General features: G+C 38.1%; 1 protein-coding gene across 6 annotated transcripts in view; it reads left to right on the forward strand.

The window, feature by feature from the left end:
* magi2b (membrane associated guanylate kinase, WW and PDZ domain containing 2b) overlaps positions 1 to 22,438 on the forward strand; it is a 152,184-nt gene that overhangs the window by 87,037 nt on the left and 42,709 nt on the right. For 5 of the 6 annotated variants that reach the window (XM_046848688.1, XM_046848687.1, XM_046848684.1 and 2 more), the window contains exons 7-11: positions 1,842 to 1,899; positions 2,061 to 2,182; positions 9,939 to 10,121; positions 16,911 to 17,419; positions 20,330 to 20,495. In XM_046848688.1, coding sequence (XP_046704644.1) covers positions 1,842 to 1,899; positions 2,061 to 2,182; positions 9,939 to 10,121; positions 16,911 to 17,419; positions 20,330 to 20,495 — 1,038 coding nt within the window. The remainder of the gene's footprint in view (positions 1 to 1,841; positions 1,900 to 2,060; positions 2,183 to 9,938; positions 10,122 to 16,910; positions 17,420 to 20,329; positions 20,496 to 22,438) is intronic. The other variant, XM_046848689.1, reaches the window with a different exon arrangement.

Consider the following 22,438-nt stretch of genomic DNA (forward strand, 5'->3'; position numbering starts at 1 on the left):
TTTTATTTGAGAAACTACAATGCATAACATAATCACATAAATACATGTATTTATATTGATATAAATGGAGGACAATGCTTTTTAAAATTCAATAAAAATATATCGATTTAATGGGTTTATTTTTTACTTTTTGGGTTATTTATGCACATATAAATAGAGTTCGGTTTCATGCTGTTCTCTTCCAACACAGTCAGGCTTGCAGGTCAGTATAAAGCAGGTCAAAACATCACTATAATCTATAAACTATATAGTCTATAGTGACTATAGACTTTGCAGCCTGTGCTTTGAAAATACACATGTTAAGACTTGCAAGCCTGATTGTACACTACATAGACAATATACTGGAACACATTTTTTTCTGGCGATATGTGGTGCTTCTACACAAAGTTGGAGGCACAGGATGTCTTTGGAGGGGCTAGAAATGAATTTTCCCTTAACTTGAACTAGGAGACCCAAACCTCTTCCAGCATGACACTTCCCCTGTGCACAAAGCCAGCTCTATAATGATATGCTTTACATGGGTTGAATTGGCCTGCTTTAGAGCTCTGACCTCAACTCTACTGAGCACCTGGTGAACTGGAATGCTGACTGCACTCCAGGCCTCCTCACCTCACCTACATTAGTACCTGATCAGGTACTGTTATTTAGCTACAAGGACTTCATGACTTTACTAGTCCTTGTAGCTGAATGAACACAAATCTCCACACTCCAAACTCTAGTGGAACATCTTCCCAGAAGAGTGGAGGGAATTATAAGAGCAAATAGGGACTAAATGTGGAATGGGATGTTCAAAAAGCATGTGAATTTTATGCATAGTGTTAGAGGTGGATGTGCTTAAGTCATGGTTAAGTTGGTGCGAAACGTGACCTACATAACACTCAAAGTAAATATTCAATAAATTGAAATGTGACGTGTTTGTTTGATGTTCATTGTACAGGAAGTGCTGTGTAACCTACAGTATTTGAATGTGAACATTTTTTCTGTGACTTTTTCATTCCTCTATAGTTACCATGGAACGGTTCCGTTATCAATTATAAAAAAAAAATGCTTGTTAACAAGATGGAACAAAACCCAAAACAACTCTCTTATGGTGGGGAAAACCTCTGCTTGTTACAAAGCGCTGTCACTGGAGACTCCTTCCATAAATGTCTCTTCAGGAGAATCCTCACCATACCAACAGTTACATGAAAACATGGTTGATTCTGTTGATCATCAGTGTTTTTTTTTTTTTTTTTGTGGAGTGTGGTGGAGAAATGCATTCTCCATAGAAGTCCCTGTGAAGGAGCTGTTGCTATAGAAACAATAACCTATTAGAGCGAGTATTTTAATACGAACCTGTGACTTCAATTGCACTCAGCACTTCTCTCAGAGCTGTTGGTACAGACAACAAATGAAGACCTTCAACACTAATTGAACAGCACTGGACATATAATAATTAATATATATAATGAAGCACAAAAACGGTCTACACAATCAAAACAAAAAGTACTAATACAATATAAATACTAAATACTGAATTTATGCTCCAATACCACAGAGTCTGTACTGAAACATTTCATGCACTATTAACTAATTACAGTTCATTACAGTTTTTGTATTGAACATACTGGTCATACAGACACTCTTTGAAAGAGATTACAGATACGCACGAACGTCATTTCAGCTTCCTGCTGGTCACAGATCAAATGAAACTAATGAAACTTATAAGAAATGGTGGTCTTTTTTTGCTTTTTCGTTACAATGCCCTAGTGTTTTCTGAACCGGCAGGACTCCTCTGAAGCAGCAATATCCCATTCACATCTCTCTTCTTTCACCTTTTTTCCCCCCCCTTTCCCTCACAGAGCTGCCGTACGGCTGGGAGAAAATAGACGACCCGATATACGGCAGCTACTACGTGGAGTAAGTGTCGTCACCCCGCGTTCTGCTCACAAGCGTGTCATTGTTTAGAAACTGAAGCGTGTTTATGTGAAGAAAGATAGAGAGAGAGAGAGAGAGAGAGAGTAAGAGAGAGAGAGAGAAGCCGCATTCAAATAAGAGCTCTGCATTTCCTCCCTTTCCAGTCACATTAACAGGAGGACACAGTTCGAAAACCCAGTCCTGGAGGCCAAACGAAGAATCCAGCAGCAGCAGCAAATGCAGAGCCAAGGCATGTCATCTCTGCCGCTGCCCACCATCTACAGAGGTACCGTTTCATACGCACACACACACACACACACGCACGCACGCTTTCAAAAATAACAACAAAAAAACAAATGGCTTGGGCACTGTCATTCAATTGATGATAATATGATGACAGAAATTTGGATATCACTCGCCAATTCCAGTTTTCTATCTCCTCAAAATCACACCACGAAGGCTAATGAAGATATGTCTAGCCAGCTACTGTCTGTGTCCAACATTCTGGTCATGTGTAATCACACTGCAGGGAAGTGCTGTCTGCCCTCTTTCACATACTCAAGGTAAACGATTGGTCAGGTCCACTCTGATTTTTAGGGTAACGGCATGCCACACACACACACCCAAACACACACACTCTCGGAAGCCTTACTTTCTTCAAAAACAGGAAATAAGGATGATTCTTCGTGTTCAGTGTTAGGAGTGATAGGATATTATATTACATTACCTCTTTATCAGTTCTAAACAAAACAGCTACATATGAAGCTGAGGGCAGGGGGCAACTGCACACTTGATGAGGGGTATGCAAGATCATGGTTGGCACCCCCTCCCCTCCAAAAAAAAAAAAAAAAGAGGGGTAAATACAAAAATAAATACACTGAATGTAATGGCGCCTTCCATACCCATTTATGCGCCTCTGGCTGAGGGTTTATTTAGGATCCTAGAGCAGAGAACTCCCCCTGCATGGGATTCCTGCTGGAATGGTTATCACCAGACCAAACTTGGTCATGATTTGTGTACAACATGATATCATTGAAGGTCTTCAGCTGTAACTGATATCACAGGTTTATATGAATGCGCTCTATCTAATATAATTGTTTCTATAGTAACAACTGGACTTTCTACAAAAGAGTTTTTTTTTCTTTTTTTCCCCACATTATTTTCACATGACATTTGTTCACATGATATGTTCAGCGTTTTGGGAAGGAGTCTCCAGTGTCAGCACTTGGTAAAAGTCAGTGTTCAAGTCTTCCACCACGTGACCATTTAAAAAAGAAAAAAAAGAGAGGGAGCGAGCGTTTACAGGTGCTGTAACGTAAGTAATGACGAGAACAAACTTGATGTGTGGACCTTCAGAAGTGTCACAATAAACCCTAACTCTTCTGTGTACACATTGACTGGTTTGGTTACTTCTTTATCGTCACTGGCGCACAAATATTTCTGACATACACTCGAATTAGTGACTGAAATTGTTTTGATCAGCAGAAACTCTTGATCTTGTGTGTGTGTGTGTGTGTGTGTGTGTGTGTGTGTGTGTGTGTGTACACATATGCAAGTGACCATCAGATCACCAGCAGAGTGTGCAGAAGCATGAGAAAACATGACAAAACACACTGCTATAATGATTGTACTGCTGTATGTATTCTATTTATTAATATGCTATATTTATATTATATTTTTAAAAAAGTGTTAAATGGTTAATAATGATTTTAAAAAAAAGTTTATACCAAACATTTCCCCCAACAGGCTAAAATTCCTGCTGCAAAAACTCAGCAAGGATTCTGTAAAAGGATGAAATGGTCCAAATAACTTAGTTTAGTGCTTGATATTATTCAATACCCAGTCTTTCTATATGCATGTAAGCTATCATGAATAAATATGTTATTTAAATGTATGTATTGTTCTTTTTAATTGTTATTTATCTAATTAGGATCAGGAATGTATATATTTTTACCATTTAGAATAATTGTTGAATTAATATTAATAACAATGTCATGTAAAGTATATTATGTGCTACTTATTTTTTATTTAAAAAAAATTTAAGATATACACTAATTTCTCCCATGATAAGAGGAAATTGTACTTCTTGTTTTATCAGTCATGCCAGTTTTAAAAGTTTAATACATATTACTCTCTCTAAGGAAGAAAACGTCTCCTTATATGGAAACTAATGGAAAGCTTGTGAGAAAGCAGCATGCATACATCCAAGACTTGTTCAGTGCAGTCACTATATAAAGTGTTACAGAAAGTTTACTGTAGATCAGACCTCTGAACCATGTTAATTGTTGAATCAGTGCTGTCCTTGCAGCTTCTTCTTAGTCTGTAAGCTCTTCTTGTAATAATAGAGTTGTTTTAAAAGTCTTTATGTTTCTCTCCTTAGGGAAATATAGCATAATTAGTAATTAATAATTAATTAATGGTACAGTACAAGTAGAGAAGCATCACTCGGATAAACACAACTCAGTTGGTGCTGAACTGTCCTATCTTTTTTTTTTCTGTCAGAGTTATTGGTACAATATTTATCATTGTACTTTTAGAAGTTAAAAAGACCCTGCGCTCATCATTCTAAAACTTGGCACTAGCATCAAATCCATTATCCGGATCGCAATACACACGGCTTGCGTACAGATTAATCACAGCCAAGTAGGTGCTGCTGCTGATCTAAAAAAAAAAAGGCTTCCACGGTGACATCGATTTCACACGTAGAACAAATTAGACATGAAGTGAAGGGTGAATGTGATAGAACTTTAATAGAGTTTAATAAGTTTGATAATGTCTGAGACCTGTAATGAAAAACGACTGCCTAAAATATCTCTTTATTCTTTTTTCACCCTAACTTTAACTTATATATATATATATATATATATATATATATATATATATATATATATATATATATATATATATATATATATATATATTTGTGCTTTGTTTTGTTTTTCCTTGAGCATATACATGGAAAGGGAATCGGTGAAATAAAAAAAAAAAGCATCATTTTGGAAATATTAGTGGTTTAAGAAGGAGCTCTTCAAAAAAAATACAGTAATAAAAACTAGGCCTTCAATATATGTTTCTCTATTAATCAACTTTAAGTAAAACATATGGACAAAGGTATTGGGACACCTGACCTTTCCATTCATATATGCTTCGTCCCCAAACTGTTACCACAAACTTGGATGTACACAATTGTACAGAACGTCTTTGGATGTGGTAGCGTAAAAGTTTCCCTTTACTTGAACTACGAGACCCAAACCTGCTCCAGCATGACAATGCTCTATTGTACAAAGCCAACGTTATGAAGATGACTTTACATGGGTTGAAGTGAAAGATCTTGAGTGGCCTGATCTTGATAGAGCTTTAACTTCAACCATATTGAAAACCTTTGAGATGATATGAAACACTGACTGCACCCCAGCTTCCTCACCTCACCTTCATCAGTACCTGATTTCACTAAAACCCTTGTCACTGAAGGAGTACAAATCTTTACAATCACACACGAAAATCTAGTGAAACATCTTCCCAGAAGAAAGAAGGTGATTGTAAGAGCAAATGGGGACTAGATGTGGAATGGGCACACATGAATCTTAGTGTCAGATGTCCAAAAACATTTGTCCATGTAGTGTGAAAAAGTGTTACAAAGAGTGAAATAAGCCATACTTTATAACCCATATAACGCGGTTGAAAAAAAAGTCTGCCTGAAGAAGATGAAGAAGTTTGCACACCAGGGGCTTTTTTCAGTTTGAAAAAGGTATAAATGCTGGCTGTCAATTTGTGAAAGGTTTTTTTTTTCTTCAATATAAAACACAATGCCTATGAAGAGCAAAAAAATTTTCATTCGTAATTTATTCCATCCATCAGCAGTCTAATATTTTTAAAGTCTTAGGGAAAGTCTGGTGCTCTGCAGTCCAGTTTACACAGTCAAAAAGGTTCTAGATGGCCAAGCAGCATTTCTTCTTTGGAATTTCGGTTGATGTGTTTACACCGGAATCTAATAACAGATTTTGGATGGGGAATGAAAGAGACAGACACTTTGGTTTGGGAAGCGAGCGATGCGTGGGAAGTCACGCCGATGACCCGTGCTTGCTGCTAACAGGCTGCTAATGAAGAGCGCTACCCTGGCAGTATTTGTTTTGTGCCATAACGGATGTTTAATTGGATGCCGGATTTCGTCCACAAAAAGAAGTACACAAAAAATGTTCCTATCTGCGAACACTTTGGGTTATTTTTATGTCTTTAGTGTCAAGAGAAGTGCATGAAAAGCTCTGAAACAAGAATTTTTGATTTAGAATAAACTATTTGTAATTTTCTCCTCAGTTCATTTTAATTGTATTAGTGGTTTAACAAAAAACATTGTTACAAAGATGCTTTTCATAAATATATTAATTGATAATGCAATTTATTCCCATTTATTAATACATATAACTTATTACTTGTATTTTATTCTCTGTTGGGTTGAACTGAATCTACTGTATCTAAGTTCACTGGATTGTTCACTGCCACACCTCAGTTATTACTTGTTGGAAGTGTTTTAGAGATGTAGGTCATGCTCTATCTAGGCCACTTGAGGACATACGCTCTTACCTTCTCTCGTCACTGAGGTCTGGATACATGGCACGGTATTGTGCGGCACCGAAAGCTGTATCTTTTTATTTTTTTCTCAAAGGCTGCAGGTCACTTTCTGTTATTTTCTGCATTGCGGTGTGTGTTTTTGAACCTTTCCTCTGGCAAGATCTTCCAAACTGACTTTTTGCTTTTGCGTATGTAAAACCCGATTAAGTGAATGATCCTGATCCATGGCAGCTTTTGCGACACTTCACTACACGAGCTAGATGAGGTGTTAGCCAACACTCAGTGTGACCAGCCCCTGCAATTAAACAGTCTGGATCATCTGTAAAGGTGATGCCGACCTCCCGATAGCTTCTCTGATTAGGTTCCCCTTTCTCAGTGGCCTACTTTGGACAAATGCCCAGTCCCAGGCAGGGTGAGGCTGCTAACATGGCTGTTCTTTTCTGCTTTTCAAATTGTCTAACTGCCTTTTTAGTAGTGTAGTCAAAGTTTATAGAAAGTTTTTATTTTATTTTCTTTGTACTGATGATTAAGGAGCAAAATTAGTTAAAGAAGTTTGTCAGATTCCATTCCATTTTAGGCACAGGGCTTTCGGCTATGCTTTTTACGTGAACATAGTTCAAATCAATCTTGAGTCTTAAATGCTAACCACTTCCTGGTTAGCAGCTACTGCTAGCTTCATTGATTATTTAGTGTTTTATGTCCAGCTTGAAGAATTTCTCTTAAAAGGAGAAAATCCTGACAGTTCCGCATTTTGCATTTATTTAATTTAATTTAATTAATTTAATTTATGCCAATTTAATTGATTACTAAATTTAATCATTATAATAAAACATTTATTGCAGTAATTTGGTTTAATCTATTTTTATAAAATATTATTTTATAAATTATTTAACCAAGCAGGCATTTTATTTAAAATTGTTTTAAAAATGTAAACTGTTCAAATGTTGATGATCACAAATATTAATAATAATAAAATACATCAATCAAAATTGACAAGCCATATTATGTTTTGCATTTCTTTCCCATACACACATACACACACTAGTTCAAGCTTTTTTTCTGAGCTTGCGATCCAGTTCATCCAAGAGCAGGTTAATAGTATTACGTTGCAGTGACTGGGCAGGCCGTTTCATGGTAGATAACACTTCAGCCATCTGTTTGCTCTCTGAATAACACTTACAGAACTTGGACGTATGCTTCGAGTTGTCGTATTGGTAAAGTTGGTTCCGATTAGCCACAGTTCAAACGGAATTGCATGGCATTGAAGTATGGAATGGTAGCCATGTTGGTTTACCTTTTACCAAAAATGAGTCTCCAACCTTCTCTGCTCCAAAACAACCCCACCTCATTGTTGGACTGTGGATGTGAGGCAGTCTGCTAACATCTTCTCTCATGTTCTCCTCCTTATGTAATTTCTTCTATAAGAGGCAAAATGTCAAAATTGGACTCATCTGTCCACAGAACGATCTTACAGCCGTTTACTGTCCAATTCTTGTGTGTTTTTGCAAAAAGAATTATTTTTTTATTTTGCCCTGTAATGCAGCATGAAAAGATGTTTGAAAAATGTCATGGAGGAAGCACCTGCTAGCATGCACCATCCCTGTTTGGCAGCTGCCATGTGATAATGGTGATGTGGTTAGCGAGGGGGAATTGGCAAGCCACCAAACTGTTGAAAAAAAAATGGGAAGTATGAAAAAAAAAAACTCTCCGCAGTTCAGCGACTCCAGTTTTGTAAACATCAACGGGTGCAATTTCTGTAGCAAATTCGCCTCTGCTGCTGCAGTTAAGTTGATTTTTGAATGTAGTTTATAGAGAAAAGGAAGAGTTTGTACAGTCTTTTAAAGGTTTGCATCTCATTTATCCTCTTTTGTCTACTTAGCAAAGTGACAAGATAATTTGTTCAAAAAAATGTCAACAACAAACACAAAAGATTTATTGTCGTGAAACATATCCTATAACCTTTAGATTTTTATAGGATTAAAGATTAGTATAAAACGTCTAAATAAGTCTGTCAAAATTAACACGTTAATAACACGCTAAGGCAAATTAATTTAACAGTGCTCATAAATTAATGCAGCGCACATTTCCGTTCGACAATTTTTAATTAAAAAAAAATATTTATATAAGAAGCTAAATTAAGACCTACACACATTTATTTACAACGTCCTTCCTTTACTCAGATATAAAATAAATATTACTCTACATAAAAGGAAATTTTAATTAATTAAACATTTGTTTTACTGATGCGTCAAGTCTTAAATCAAGCACCAAAATCTGCCATGGTGCACACATTTGGCTATTAAATTAAATTAAATTAAATTAAAACCGTCCGTGTGGAAACATAGCAAAAGTATTTTTACAAAGCTGCCCTGTCATCTGAAGATGTATACAGGCTTGTCTTTTTTAAGCAACTGGCTCAGTGCAAAAAAACAGAAGTAATGAGAACCTTTGGTTTTTCTATCTTCTAGAGCTATAATATTTAGTTCTTTGAAAAACATCTATGACCTTTAAAACATGTCTGGTTTCCATGTTGTTTTCATGTTGAGAATGGTTTCATGGGGTGCAGTCAGTGTTCCAATTCATCCCAAAGGTGTACAATTGAAGTCAGAGCTCTGTAGCAATCCAGTCAAGATCTTCCATTTCAGCCCGTGTGAATCATATCTTCATGGAGCTGGCTTTGTGCACAGGGGTGTTGTGCACAGAGGTGAATCAAGAGAAAGAGAATATTTAATGCTACTATATCAAAAGACATTTTTTAATTGTGTGCCTTCAAGTTTGTGGTAACAATTTGGGGACGAACCACAGATTGCTGGAAAAGACATTTGTCCCTATTCTTTTTGTCCTTTTAGTGTATGTCTTGTTTTGGTTTTAGTTCTTGTGTAGACTTTTGTCTTGCACCTAGATTTATTTTTTATTCTCATCAGTAATTGATTTCATCTTTGTTAGTCTTTAGTTTTATACCCTGTGCTTTGTGTACATTTCTGAACTGTGCTTTTTCCTATTTTTTTTTCCAGGTTTTACTAATCTTCTCATTTCTTGAATATAGATTTGCCCTGGTACTGACCTCTACCTTATCATCATAGCTATAATTTATTTGTAAGGAATAATCTCGAATGGTTAGTAGGAATAACAGTGCAGAGGTTAGAAATGCTGAAGGCACTTTTCCATGACTGTATTTTTTGGCTATTAACACATATTTACTTATTTTATTTAATGTGATATTGTTTTTCTTAAACTAAAGTTTGGGTTATATTCGTTATATTTTGATGATGATGAAGATGAAGAAGATGATGATGATGATGATGATGATTATTATTATACATTACAAAAGAAATGTTATTATCTTAGGTGTGGAATGCTGTTTGCTGTGGAAATGTATTGCAAACTTTACTTGTTCATCTTCCTGAGTCTGTGTGTATATATTTGTGGGTTAATAATGTTTTATAACTGGTGTGTATGCTTGACGTTTACAGAGAAACCACCGTTCACACGAGACGCCACCCAACTGAAAGGCACGTTCCTGTCCACGGCACTGCAGAAGAGCAGCATGGGCTTCGGTTTCACCATAATTGGCGGAGACGAACCGGACGAGTTCCTGCAAGTGAAGAGCGTCATTCCAGACGGCCCAGCGGCGCAGGATTGCAAGATGGCCACTGGTGAGCATCCTGTCTCTCACACATCTGATTCCTGTTTTCTCAGATAGATGCATCTAGGATTGATTCACAGTTGATTTAGGATCATGAGTGTGAAACGATATATATTTTTACGATTTACGTCTGACGTGTATGCAGCTGGGAATCCAATAGTTCCATCCTATAATTGCAGTAATTATTACTTCAATATGGTTCATTTTTCTATATAAATTAGTCATTGCCATGTGTTATTTTTGACAGTTTAAAAATGTATGTATCAGAAGATCAATGCCTATTGTCATACGAATACAGATCACAAGCTTTATTTGACATTCATAGAATGGCAAGTTTACACAGAATGCTTCAAAAGCTAAAATTCATCCTGTCGGCAACAACTTGTTGAAGAGAAATGGCAGAGGAGAATAAAATATAGGCATGTCAAATAACCACTCTGTGCAACCGTGTTGAGCAGAAAAGCATCTTACAGCACACATAACATTAAACCTAAAGGTGAACATGCAAAAACAGCAGAAGACCAAATTGGGTTCCACTCTTCTCAGCTGTCGCAACTCAGTCCATCTTCTGAGCAGACACACTCACAAGGTGGCTCACACTTCTCTTTTCTTGTGGATCAATTGTAATAAGCATGACTTATACCACCTGCCTAATATTGTGTTGGTCCCCCTTCTGCTGCCAAACCAGTCTTGACCCATCAAGTATTACCGCCATTCACTTCTTCAGCAATTTTTCTGTTGGATCGGACCACACGTGTCAGCCTTCACTCCCCCTGTGCATCAGTGAGCCTTAGCCGGTTCACCGCTGTTCTTTCCTTGGATAACTTTTGATAGACTCTGACCACCAGACAAACCCACAAGAGCTGCAGTTTTGGAGATGCTCTGACCCAGTCGTCTAGACATCACAATTCGGTCCTCGTCAAACTCCTCGAATCTTTACGGCTCGCCCATTTTTCCTGATTCTAACAACTTTGAGTGCTAAATGTTAATTGCCGTTAAATATATCCAACCCACTAACAGGTACCACAATGAAGAGATAATGAATGTTGTTCACTGTTCATAATGATATAACGTCTTAATATTATGCCTGAGCAGTGTAATTAACAATTATTAATTTTTTAGCAAATAGTAAATTATTCTCCCAAATATTTAGATTTTTTAAGTAACCTTTGAATTAGTTTTGTTGATTTAGTTTATTCATCATGTAAATGTTCTAATCCCAAATAGTAAATTAGTAGTAACATAGTAGCAAGATCGTTTACTTAACCAAAAGTGAAATTATCTTTAGTATCTCCTACAATTGAAATGTACTGTAACTTTACCAAAATGAAGAAGCTTGTGGATGAAAAAGTAACAAAAATAGCTTTATTGCAGTCACTCAGCATGTCTTAAGAGCTCTCGGGAGGCACATCTCAAGCAGTAATGGCACAAGTTGGCTGATGCTAGCAAGTGCAAGGTCAAATCCAAAAACAAGAACAGGAATCTGAGGCCACATTTGGCACCAAAACTGGAAAGCTGAAAACTGGACAAACATCTACTATTCTAATCTTACTTTATCATACCATTGTGAAACTCAAAATAGGAAATGATGGGACTCTTTGAGCAAATCATGTTCCTTTGCTGGGGTGGATCACATGGTAGAGTTTACTGTTTATTCCACAAAAAGATTTCTTCATCGTTTAGCATATTGTTCTGAATGCACAAAGTATAAACTGTTTTGGGTGTGTGTGTGTGTGGGGAGAAATTAAGGGCTTTATTTGTGTGAAAAAGCCCTGTGTTTAATTCATTTCAACAATAGTGTTGGATTTTAGGAGGTGCCAGGTCAGGGTTTTTGACATTAGATCAGATCTGCAGTCTGTGTTGCACTCACCTTATAAAACTTTAACCATGTTTACAGAAACAGAGGCTTTCTGCTCTCCTAGGGTGCTTGTACGTTCACTATAAAGCTGACGGTGTTAAAGCTGGGTGCACAATGCGGGATCATAAACAATTAAAAAAAAAAACACGGCATGGGCTAGTTTTAAGGATTTAATGCCAGTGTGAACTCACCACAGCTGAGGTATGCTGTTGGCTCAAATAGGATTGACTCAAGGCTTTACATTGCAAGATAACCTTTTAGCTGTGGTCAAGAGACAAGATTCTATTAATTTTTTTTGGAAAAATGTTAAAATCCAAAGCAGAACACATGCCAGGTGTGTACACGGGGGCGAAAGTCTTTATTCACAGTGCAGAGAGAAAAAAAAACGGCAAGACAGAAACAAGACAGACGTACCCCAGAGCGTGTGAAACACCACAGACTACACTGATCAGAGAGGACAGTCATGATAGGATGAATACGGTGCGAGGTGAGACTTATATATGTGCTCATGACCTAGAAACATGAAACCGTGTCACAAGTTCAGTCAGGTGCAATGCCTAATGAAAGTTCAGTCCAGTGTCTCTCAGCAAAATCCTTACAGTGCTGCGTTCAACATACACTATATGGACAAAACTATTAGGACATCTGACTTACCCAGCCATTTTGTGGTTCTTCCCCAAGCTGTTACCACAACGTTGGAGGCACACAATTGTATCAGAAGTCTTTGGATGTGGGAGCATTACATTTTTCAAGATTGAAAACTGTTCCAGCATGACTATGTCCCTGTGCACAAAGCCAGCTGGATGATTTGGAATGCTGATTGGTCCACTCCTTAATTGCGATGGCTTTGTGTTTGGGGTCATTGTCATGCTGGAAGACCCAACCATGACTTATCTTCAATGCTCTTACTGAGGGAAGGAGGTTGTTGCCCAAAATATCGTGAAACATGGCCCCATCCAACCTCCCTCAATACGGTGCAGTCATCCTGTCCCCTTTTCAGAAAAACACCCCGAAAGCATGATGTTTCCACCCCCATGCTTCACGGTTGAGATGGTGTTCTTGTGATTGTACTCATCCTTCTTCTTCCTCCAAACATGGCGAGTGGAGTTTATATAAAAAGTTCTATTTTGGTCTCATCTGACCACATGGCCTTGTATGGATCATACAGATGGTCTTTGGCAATTTCAGACGGGCCTGGACATGTGCTGGCTTGAGCAGGAGGATCTTGCTCGTGCTGTAGGATTTCAATCCATAACGGTGTAATGTGTTACTAATGGTAACCCTTGAGTCCTCCCGTGTAGTTTTAGGCTGATCCCTCACCTTTCTCAGGATCATTGATACGCCACAAGGTGAGATGGAGCCCCAGTCCGAGGGAGGCTGACAGTCATCTAGAATTTCTTCCATTTTCTAATAATTGGGCCAACAGTTGTTGCCTTCTCACCAAGCTGTTTGCCTATTGTCCTGTCGCCCATCTTAGCCTAGTGCAGGTCTACAATTTTTTCCCTAATGTCCTTAGTCAGCTTTTTGGTCTTGCCCATAGTGGCGAGATTGGAGTCTGAATAATTGAGTGTGCGGAACGTGTCTTTCAAACAGGTGCAATTAATACAGGTAATGAGTGGAGAGTAGGAGGGCTTCTTAAAGACAAACTAACAGGTCTGTGAGAGACAGAATTCTTGCTGGTTGGTAGGTGATCAAATACTTATTTCGTGCAATAAAATAAAAAATTATTTAAAAATCATACAATGTGATTTTCTGGATTTTTGTAAGTGGGAAAACTTGAAAAATTGGCAGTGTATCAAATACATATTTGCCCCACTGTATATATAAAACTTTCATTTCTATAGTATTGTCCCTTAGGAAGAAACACTAAAGTGGTTGCAGAAATGTGAGGGGTGTACTCACTTTTGTACTCACTGTGCTTATGTACTTACTGCTAGTTGAGGCAGAGGAACTTGTTTTTTGGTCTTTAGTTCAGCTCCAATCTTCAAGCAACACACAGACGCCGTCACTTCCTGAGGCCTTGTGCATAATTATGCGCACCGGCTTCGCGTTCATGGCTGCACAATGCTGTGTGACCGAGGTTCAGATTTAAGCATGAAGGAAAAAGCTGCTTAAGAAAAATATATGTTTTTTCATTTTCTCTCTTTCTTTTTGTTTTGCTTTTCTCTGATCTGCCCTGTCTGTCGGTGGAGTAACAGCCTCAGGTTTTCCGTAACACTGTGGTCTTTCATTATTGGCCAGATGGTTGCGTTCTCCTTTATCACACGCCTACATGCCTTTAAAACGATCCTGCTGTGTGTGTGTGTGTGTGTGTGTGTGTGTGTGTGTGTGTGTGTGTGTGTGTGTATATTGTTATGTAGGGTCACTGTAAAGCTAAAAGTTCAATTTCCAAGGTAGGGTTTATATTCTGCATTTTGTAGCATACAATTAGCCCAGACAAGAGCTGCATAATAATAACATTTCTCGTTATAACGACAGATGATCACATTAAAACGATTGTAATAAATCGCCTAATTTAGGAGCAAAGTCGAATTTATTGCATTTTTTAAATCAGCAGAAAGCCAGCTTTTTCTTCCACACTGTACGTGTACACTGCATAATCGGTACTGATGTTTAGGCAAGCTTTTCACATGGATTATGGATTATTAAGGCTATTTCTAGACATTTTTAAGAATCCAAGCTTGACACTTTGCCTGATTTACAGTTGCATTCGTTCCCTGTTGGTAAAAATGCTTTTATGAGGCAACACGAGCTGACTGAGAGGTAACAGTAGCTAAGCTTGCTGGCTATTTTTTTTTATATATATTAAAATTTTTATTTATAAATATTTATATTTTTCATATTTAAGGCAGCAAAAAAATATTGCACTTTCCCACCATATGTGGTTCTTCACCCAAACTGTTGCCACAAAATTGGAGGCACACAACATTTTATATGATGTCTTTGGATAGGAGCATTACATTTTCCCTTCACTCAAACTCGGAGACCCAAACCTGTTCCAGCATGACAATGCCAGCTCCATAAAGATATACTTTACCTGGGTTGGAGTGGAAGATCACCCTCAATAGAGCTCTGACCTCACACATTTGGGATAAATGTGAACGCTGACTTTATCCCAGACCTCCTCTCATCACCTGCATCAGTACAGTAGACTTTATTATCACCCTTGTGTCTGAATGAACACAAATCTCCACAATCACACTTCAAAATCTAGTGAAACATCTTCCAAGAAGAGTGGAAGGAATTCGAGCAGAAAATCGTGACTGAATGCGAAATAGGATTTTCAAAAAGCACATATGAATGTTAAGATCAGGTGTCGACAAACTTTTGTCCATGTAGTGTAGCTGTGTGAGCAGTGCTATTTGCTACTCAGTTTTAATAGACACTACATAGTTTTGTACAAATGGCGAAGTGTAATTTAAAGTAACGTATTATTGGAAATGAAAAGCTTTAGATATAAGTGACTTAATTGTTTATTTTTCTTTTGTTCAGATTAAAATAATGAAAGAGTTAAGATTTGAAATCAGCTCATTAAGATTCAAGTGTCAAATTTAAAAAAAGAACTGTGAAGGGCATCAGTTAACGTGTCTGTGGAAGACTTGGATGCTTAAGCAAAGTAAAAAAACTCAATTATTGTCATATAGAAAAGAGAAAGACATCATTCTAACCTCCACAAGGTCTGCTTTTATTCATATTCACTTAACAATTAATTAAAACAAATTGTGATTATGTAAATGCACTTTCAGCTGCCTCCATCTTGGTGAATGTTTACAACGCAGCCGGAAAGTATTTATAGCGCTTTACTTTTTTCACATTTTGTTATGTTACAGCCTTATTCCAAAATAGATTTAATTAATTATTTACCTCAAAATTCTACAAACAATATCCCATACCATATCTCATACCTAAAAAAAAAAAAAAAAAATTATATATATATATATATTTGTTTTTCCTTAAACAAATATATATATATATATATATATATATATATATATATATATATATATATATATATATATATATATATATATATATAATTTTTTTTTTTTTTTAGGTATTGTGCACAAGTTTTAGGGGAATGCTTAAAAAAATGTTAATTGATTTGTATCACTTTACAAAATGGAAAGAAAATGAATTGAAGAGAAATCAAATCAGCATTTGGTGTGTATTACCTCTGGCTTTCAATTCTTACACTTGCACATGTTGTACGCTTGCAGGGGTTTTGTAGGAGCAGAGTCAGGTGTATGATTAACCATTTACACCAAGCTGCTGCTGATTAGGTTAAAACACAGTAATTAACTGAAACAGAAACAGCTGTGTAGGAGTCTTCAAACTGGGTAAGGAAAAGCCAAACTTTGCTACTAAGGTGAGGCTGTGTGAGACAGTTACATGTCACAGGTCATAAAAGATCATAAGATATGTGTGCGTTTTAAACATCACATTCAACATTTAGTCCCTATTTGCTGTTATGATAACATCCACTTTTCTTCCACTAGATTTTGGAGTGTTCTTGTGGTGATTTGTGTTTTTAATAGTGCCTGGAGTGTAATCTGTGTTTCGGTTTATCAAAGTGTTCAGTATGGTAAAAGGTCAGAGCAGGCCATTCAAGATCTTTCTCTTCAACCCATGTAAACTAAATCTTCATGGAGCTACACAGAGGTATTGTCATGCTTGAACAGGTTTGAGTCTCCTAATTTACGTGAAGGGGTAATTTAATGCTACTGCATCCAGATACATCCCATGCAATTGTGTGCCTCCAACTTTGTGGTAACTTTTTGGGGAAGAACCAAATATTGCTGAGAAAGTAAAGTGACAAAACATTTTATTCTGTATAATGTATAAAACACTGTAGCTACATAATGTATGCACCAGTAGGTATTTACTGATTTGATGCTGTTTATTGACTTCATTTAACCTTGGCTTTTTCTCTTCTGTCTCTAGGTGATGTGATCGTCTACATCAACGACATTTGCGTCTTAGGCACCACCCATGCAGACGTGGTCAAGCTTTTTCAGTCAGTGCCCATCGGCCAAAGCGTCACCCTTGTGCTGTGCCGAGGATATCCGTTACCCTACGACCCCGAGGAGCCGACAGCCAGCTCAACGGTACCCCCTCTAGGCCTGGTGGATCATTCGCTCTTGCTGAACGGACGCAGCACCTACGACAACTACATGGAGTACATGTCTCTGACAGGACGTCTGCTTCCTGAACACGGAGATGCCCTGTCCCAGGCATCCCATCCAGGAGACACACACCTGGACGGATCGCAGCCACCATCCCTGAACACACCGGGGCCTCTGCACGATGATGCCATCTCCATGGCGTCATCATCCGGGGCAACAGCTGGCGGTCAAGCAGCAGCAGAGATTCTGAGCCTCACTATGACCAAAGGAGCTGAGGGTTTCGGGTTCACCATCGCAGACAGTCCAACAGGCCAGCGGGTCAAACAGGTAACTCTTAACATATTCTTATTTAATATGGGTTTAATTAGTACTTGTTGAATTCTCCAATCTGATTGGTAAGAAGGTTTTTCAATAATAGCAATAATTTTAGTTGGAAAGTATTATATTGAGTCTGACAAGTACACTAACTTTTATCACTTCCGCAGACGGTAGTCTACAACTCAGCGATTTCTGTGTTATTAAACAATGCATAATGCATCTAAATGAAAATGGGAGAATAAACTCATAAAAAGCTGAGTAAGACTTTTTCCCCCCTAAAAGTGTAATCAGTGCTGAGTTAATAGCTAGCTAAAATTAAATGATAAATTTTTCATATTGTTTAGCTTCTTCTGTAGAGTCTATATTTCTGCTTTGGATTTCTTTAAAGTTTAATGTTCTCCACACAAAGCAGTTCTGAATCAACATTAGTTCTTATATTTGTTAGTGAAATACTGACTGCAGGAGTGAAGTATGATATAAACCTGGTCTAAACTGGTACTCGCCTTGTTTAGAATGCAGTACGCACCGGCGTCGATTTCAGACTGCGATTAAACTTTCGACCGAATTTAATAGAGCCATCCCGATAAAAGGAATTAATGCACAGCCAGTCAAAAACATTTTCCATGGCACGGCGTTGCACACTTTATTTGGATTAATGAGATGAAGCAGGCTTTTTCATCCACTTTACTCCAATTTATTGCAGGCTTTAATCACAGAGCTGCTTCACTGTGTTTTACTGACGACCTGGGCAGTATTATGTGGAAGCCAGTTTGCTTTGATTGTTCAGTTTATAAAGTGATGCAGATGTTTTATAGCATGGGAAAGATGCTGTGTTGTAGGTTAAAGTGTTACCATGTACTTGAAACAGTGCAGTTGTGTGTAGAGTGTAACACTTTATTCTACACCACAATACATTATTGCATTTAGGGCTGCACTAAACACGTTCTTTTTCTTCTTCATTTTTTTCTTGTTCTTCATCTTTTTGTTGTTGATGTTGGTAGCAGAAGTTATAGTAGGCAGTGGAGGAAGTATTAGTCGTAGATGTAGGTGAAGTAGTTGGAGAAGTAGGAGAATAAGGAGAAGGAGTTGCAGTAATTATAGTACGAGAAGTGGGTGGAGTTATAGTAGGAGAAGAAGTTGGACTAGTTGTAGGAGAGGGAGGAGGAGTTGCAGTAGTTGTAGATAGAGGTGTTGTTGCAATAGTTGTAGTAGTAAGAGGAGGAGTTGCAGTAGTTGTAGAACGAGGAGGAGTTGCAGTAGTTGTAGAAAGAGGAGGAGTTGCAGTAGTTGTAGAAAGAGGAGGAGTTGGAGGAGTTGTAGTAATTGTAGTTGTAGCTGTACAGAAGGAGTTATAGTAATAGGAGGAGGAGTTGCAGTAGTTGTAGTAGTAAGAGGAGGAGTTGCATTAGTTGTAGAAAGAGGAGGAGTTGGAGGAGTTGTAGAAAGAGGAGGAGTTGGAGGAGTTGTAGTTGTAGCTGTAGCAGAAGGAGTTATAGTAATAGGAGGAGGAGTTGCAGTAGTTGTAACTGTAGCAGACGGAGTTGCAGTAGTAGGAGGAGGAGGAGGAGGCAGGAGGAGTTGCAGTAGTTGTAACTGTAGCAGAAGGAGTTGCAGTAATAGGAGGAGGAGGAGGCAGGAGGAGTTGCAGTAGTTGTAACTGTAGCAGAAGGAGTTGCAGTAATAGGAGGAGGAGGGGGAGGCAGGAGGAGTTGCAGTAGTTGTAACTGTAGCAGACGGAGTTGCAGTAGTAGGAGGAGGAGGCAGGAGGAGTTGCAGTAATAGGAGAAGGAGGGGGAGGCAGGAGGAGTTGCAGTAGTTGTGTTAGTAAGAAGAGGAGCAGGCTTAAAAGGAGTGTCTGAGTTTAATCAGTGGTCTAGTGTTATTGGAAAGCATCATCTCAGAAGCTTAAATTCAACAAGTATCTTGCAGCTTTAGAGGTGTGAACACACTCGGGTGATTTGCATGATCTTAATGAGAAAAATCAACTCAAACACCTGTCACTGAACCCATATAGCCCTGCTGAAGTAAATATTGACATAACGGCAATTAAAAACACTTGAACTGTCAATCATTCCAGATTCATCGGATGATTGGCTCCTCTTCTGGTAGTATTAGGGCTGTAACTAATAATTATTTTGATAATCAATTATTTCTTTCTTTTTTTTTGTTTTTTGTTTTAATTAGTTTTGCTTATAATAACTATATAAAACCCTAATTTAGGGTGTTTATTTTTAAAAGTGTACTTAAAAAATGCAAAAGCCACATATTGAGTTTAACTATCTTTCTCATTCACAGCATTGTTTTTGTTTTTAATCATAATTGCAGATGGCAAGTTGACAACCATGTTTAAAAAAGTCAATATCAAATATAATACACATTGTTTTGACAATCTTTGTTGAATATATAATTAATAACATTTTGTATATGTTGCGAACGAGCTGATTGGGCAACCTGATGCTTGCGAGTCACGACAGAACAGATCCAGTGTGACTGTCTCGAAGTTACAAACTAACAGTTTACACAATAGCGCTGAATTAAACTCTACTTTTTTAACATGATGAGGATTATACAGTTTTTGCTCACCGTGCTAATGTTTCGCCTTCATCCATGACTTGGGACGCACACTTTTTCCTGCTGCCGATTGACCCTGTACTCTTCGACCTTTCACGAGCGGCTGTGTGATCTTACCGTCACGCTAACCCGTAACTTGATCAGCCCAAATAATCAGTAATGGAATTCCTTGAAGAAGAATTTTGTTATCGATTATTAGCTATTTTATCGATTGGTTGTTGCAGCCCTAATTAGTATTTATCTAACTCTATGTCTTTCTGTCTATTTATCTCTTTATTTGTTTATTTACTCCAGCTAATTCCAATGCTGTGTACTTTACAATCTGTGCATCACCGATTGTATATCCAGGTGCTGGAACCACAGGGGTGTCCGGGTCTGTGTGAAGGGGATCTGATAGTGGAGATAAACCAGCAGGGGCTGCAGGGCCTCAACCACTCACAGGTGGTGCAGATCCTGAAGGACTGCGCCGTGGGAACCGATGCCACCCTCATCATCCAGAGAGGAGGAGGAGCAGGTATGTGTATCTCACTCCTTCTTCGTTTTACATCTGTCCTACACCATGACTATAACTGATAATAAATATCTGATGTAAACCAGATACGACTGTGTTTCCTTTTGAGTCGGTTTCCTCTCATGATTTCTTCCTCATATCACGTCAGGAAGGTAAACAAAAATCTATCCAGTGCAATAAATACACATATTTTACATCCGAATCCAAAAGAAATAATCCATCAGGTATTTTTAGAAATATTGTCACATTGGAGTTTTTTTCCTGAGAAAATGTTTTAATTTATTTATTTTATATTAATATATTTTTTTATACATAGTTGGGTTAAATTAAGGCAGAATTTTACAATTCCTGCCTGACTTATTTATAACTTTATTTCTTTATTTATTTGTCATTACATTTTTGCTCACTTCACCCTTTACATTAAGAAACATGGTCTGCATTTCTTTTTTTAAGTTCACTTCCGATAATGCCTTGCCTTCATTATTCACTGCATTAATGCTGTTTTCTTGTTTATGTTATTGGGTGTTGCGCTAAACAGCTTGAAATTCAGCCTGAGGAATGTAACCCAGGGTTCAGCTAAGATCTTTGTAAACACGCTGTGACATCTGATGTTCTTTTGAAGTAAAAATGTTGCCTGAGGAGAGAGCATTCGACTCGAATCACTCCACCTCTGTACAAGCGTTGACCAGATTGTGGTGTGTGTCCGCTTGTATGTCGTGTGTCTCTGTGTGTCGTGCGTTAGTGTGTGAGAGAAAGAAAGAGACACAAAGAGATTGTGCCCGTCTGTGGGGGTGTGGAAGCTTGAGTTAAAATTCCATGGCATCATTTCAGACTCATTTGGCTGGTTTCATGTTGAGCCTGTAGGACTGCAGAACATCCTGGCACTCATGAGCAATGATGTTTAGTGCTAATTCTGATTCTTGCCAAAATAATCAGCTAATACCATGCTCTGATCGCACTGTCCACCATTATTGATACACTTTATGGTCAAAGGTATTGGGACACCTGAGTTTCCCAGCCATATGTGGTTCTTTCCCGAACTGTTATAGCCAAACAGAAGGCACACAAATGTCTTTGGATGCAGTAGAATGAAATTTTCACTTCACTTGAACTAGGAGACCCAAACCTGTACCAGCATGACAATGCCCTTGTGCACAAAACAAACTTCATGAAGATATGCTTTGCATGGTTTGGAGTGGAAGATCTGCTATACAGCTCTGACCTCAACCTTATTGAACACTTTTGGAATAAATGTGAATGCTGACTGCACCCCAGTCCTCCTCACCTCACCTACATCAGTGACTGACTTTACTTCACCCTGGTGTCGGAATGAACCGCACTCCAAAATCTAGTGGAACATCTTCCCAGAAGAGTGGAGGCAATTATAAGAGCAAATTGCGACTAAATGTGAAATGCGATGCTCAAAAAGCACATGCCGTACTTTCGCAAACTTTCGCAATATAGTGTTCATTGATATTTCTGTATGCATCTGTGATGCTGTCGAAAATTACTGATGTTTTGTTAGTGCACTTTGTTCTTTCGCTCTGAGGTCCTTTATGGATTTGTGGCCTCAAGCAGTGAAGCCAGACGCTCCAGTCTCACCTAGATTCGAATCGGACTTTTTTTCTTAAACTCGGAACAGATTATCCTGGAGCCGATCAAAAACAAAACAAGAAGAGGAAAACCTGTTATTTTTTTCTAATTTCCACCTCGGCTCACACAGGACCATTACAGCACATGATCAGCGGCTTCGCTCATATTATCCTGCCGTCAGACTGAACCCGCATTCGTTCATGTCGTAATCTATAATTTTTTCTCTGTTTCACTGTCTCTTATCCTCTTTCTATATAACACAAGCCCGTGGCACTGAAAGACCCTGCTAGTCTCACACAGTGAGCGATTCATATAAGCAAGCGAGAGACTACCTGAGTGAATCACGGCTTCCT

The sequence above is a fragment of the Silurus meridionalis genome, chromosome 5 (assembly GCF_014805685.1).
Source record: "Silurus meridionalis isolate SWU-2019-XX chromosome 5, ASM1480568v1, whole genome shotgun sequence".
In the NCBI taxonomy this organism is placed as follows: Eukaryota; Metazoa; Chordata; class Actinopteri; order Siluriformes; family Siluridae; genus Silurus; species Silurus meridionalis.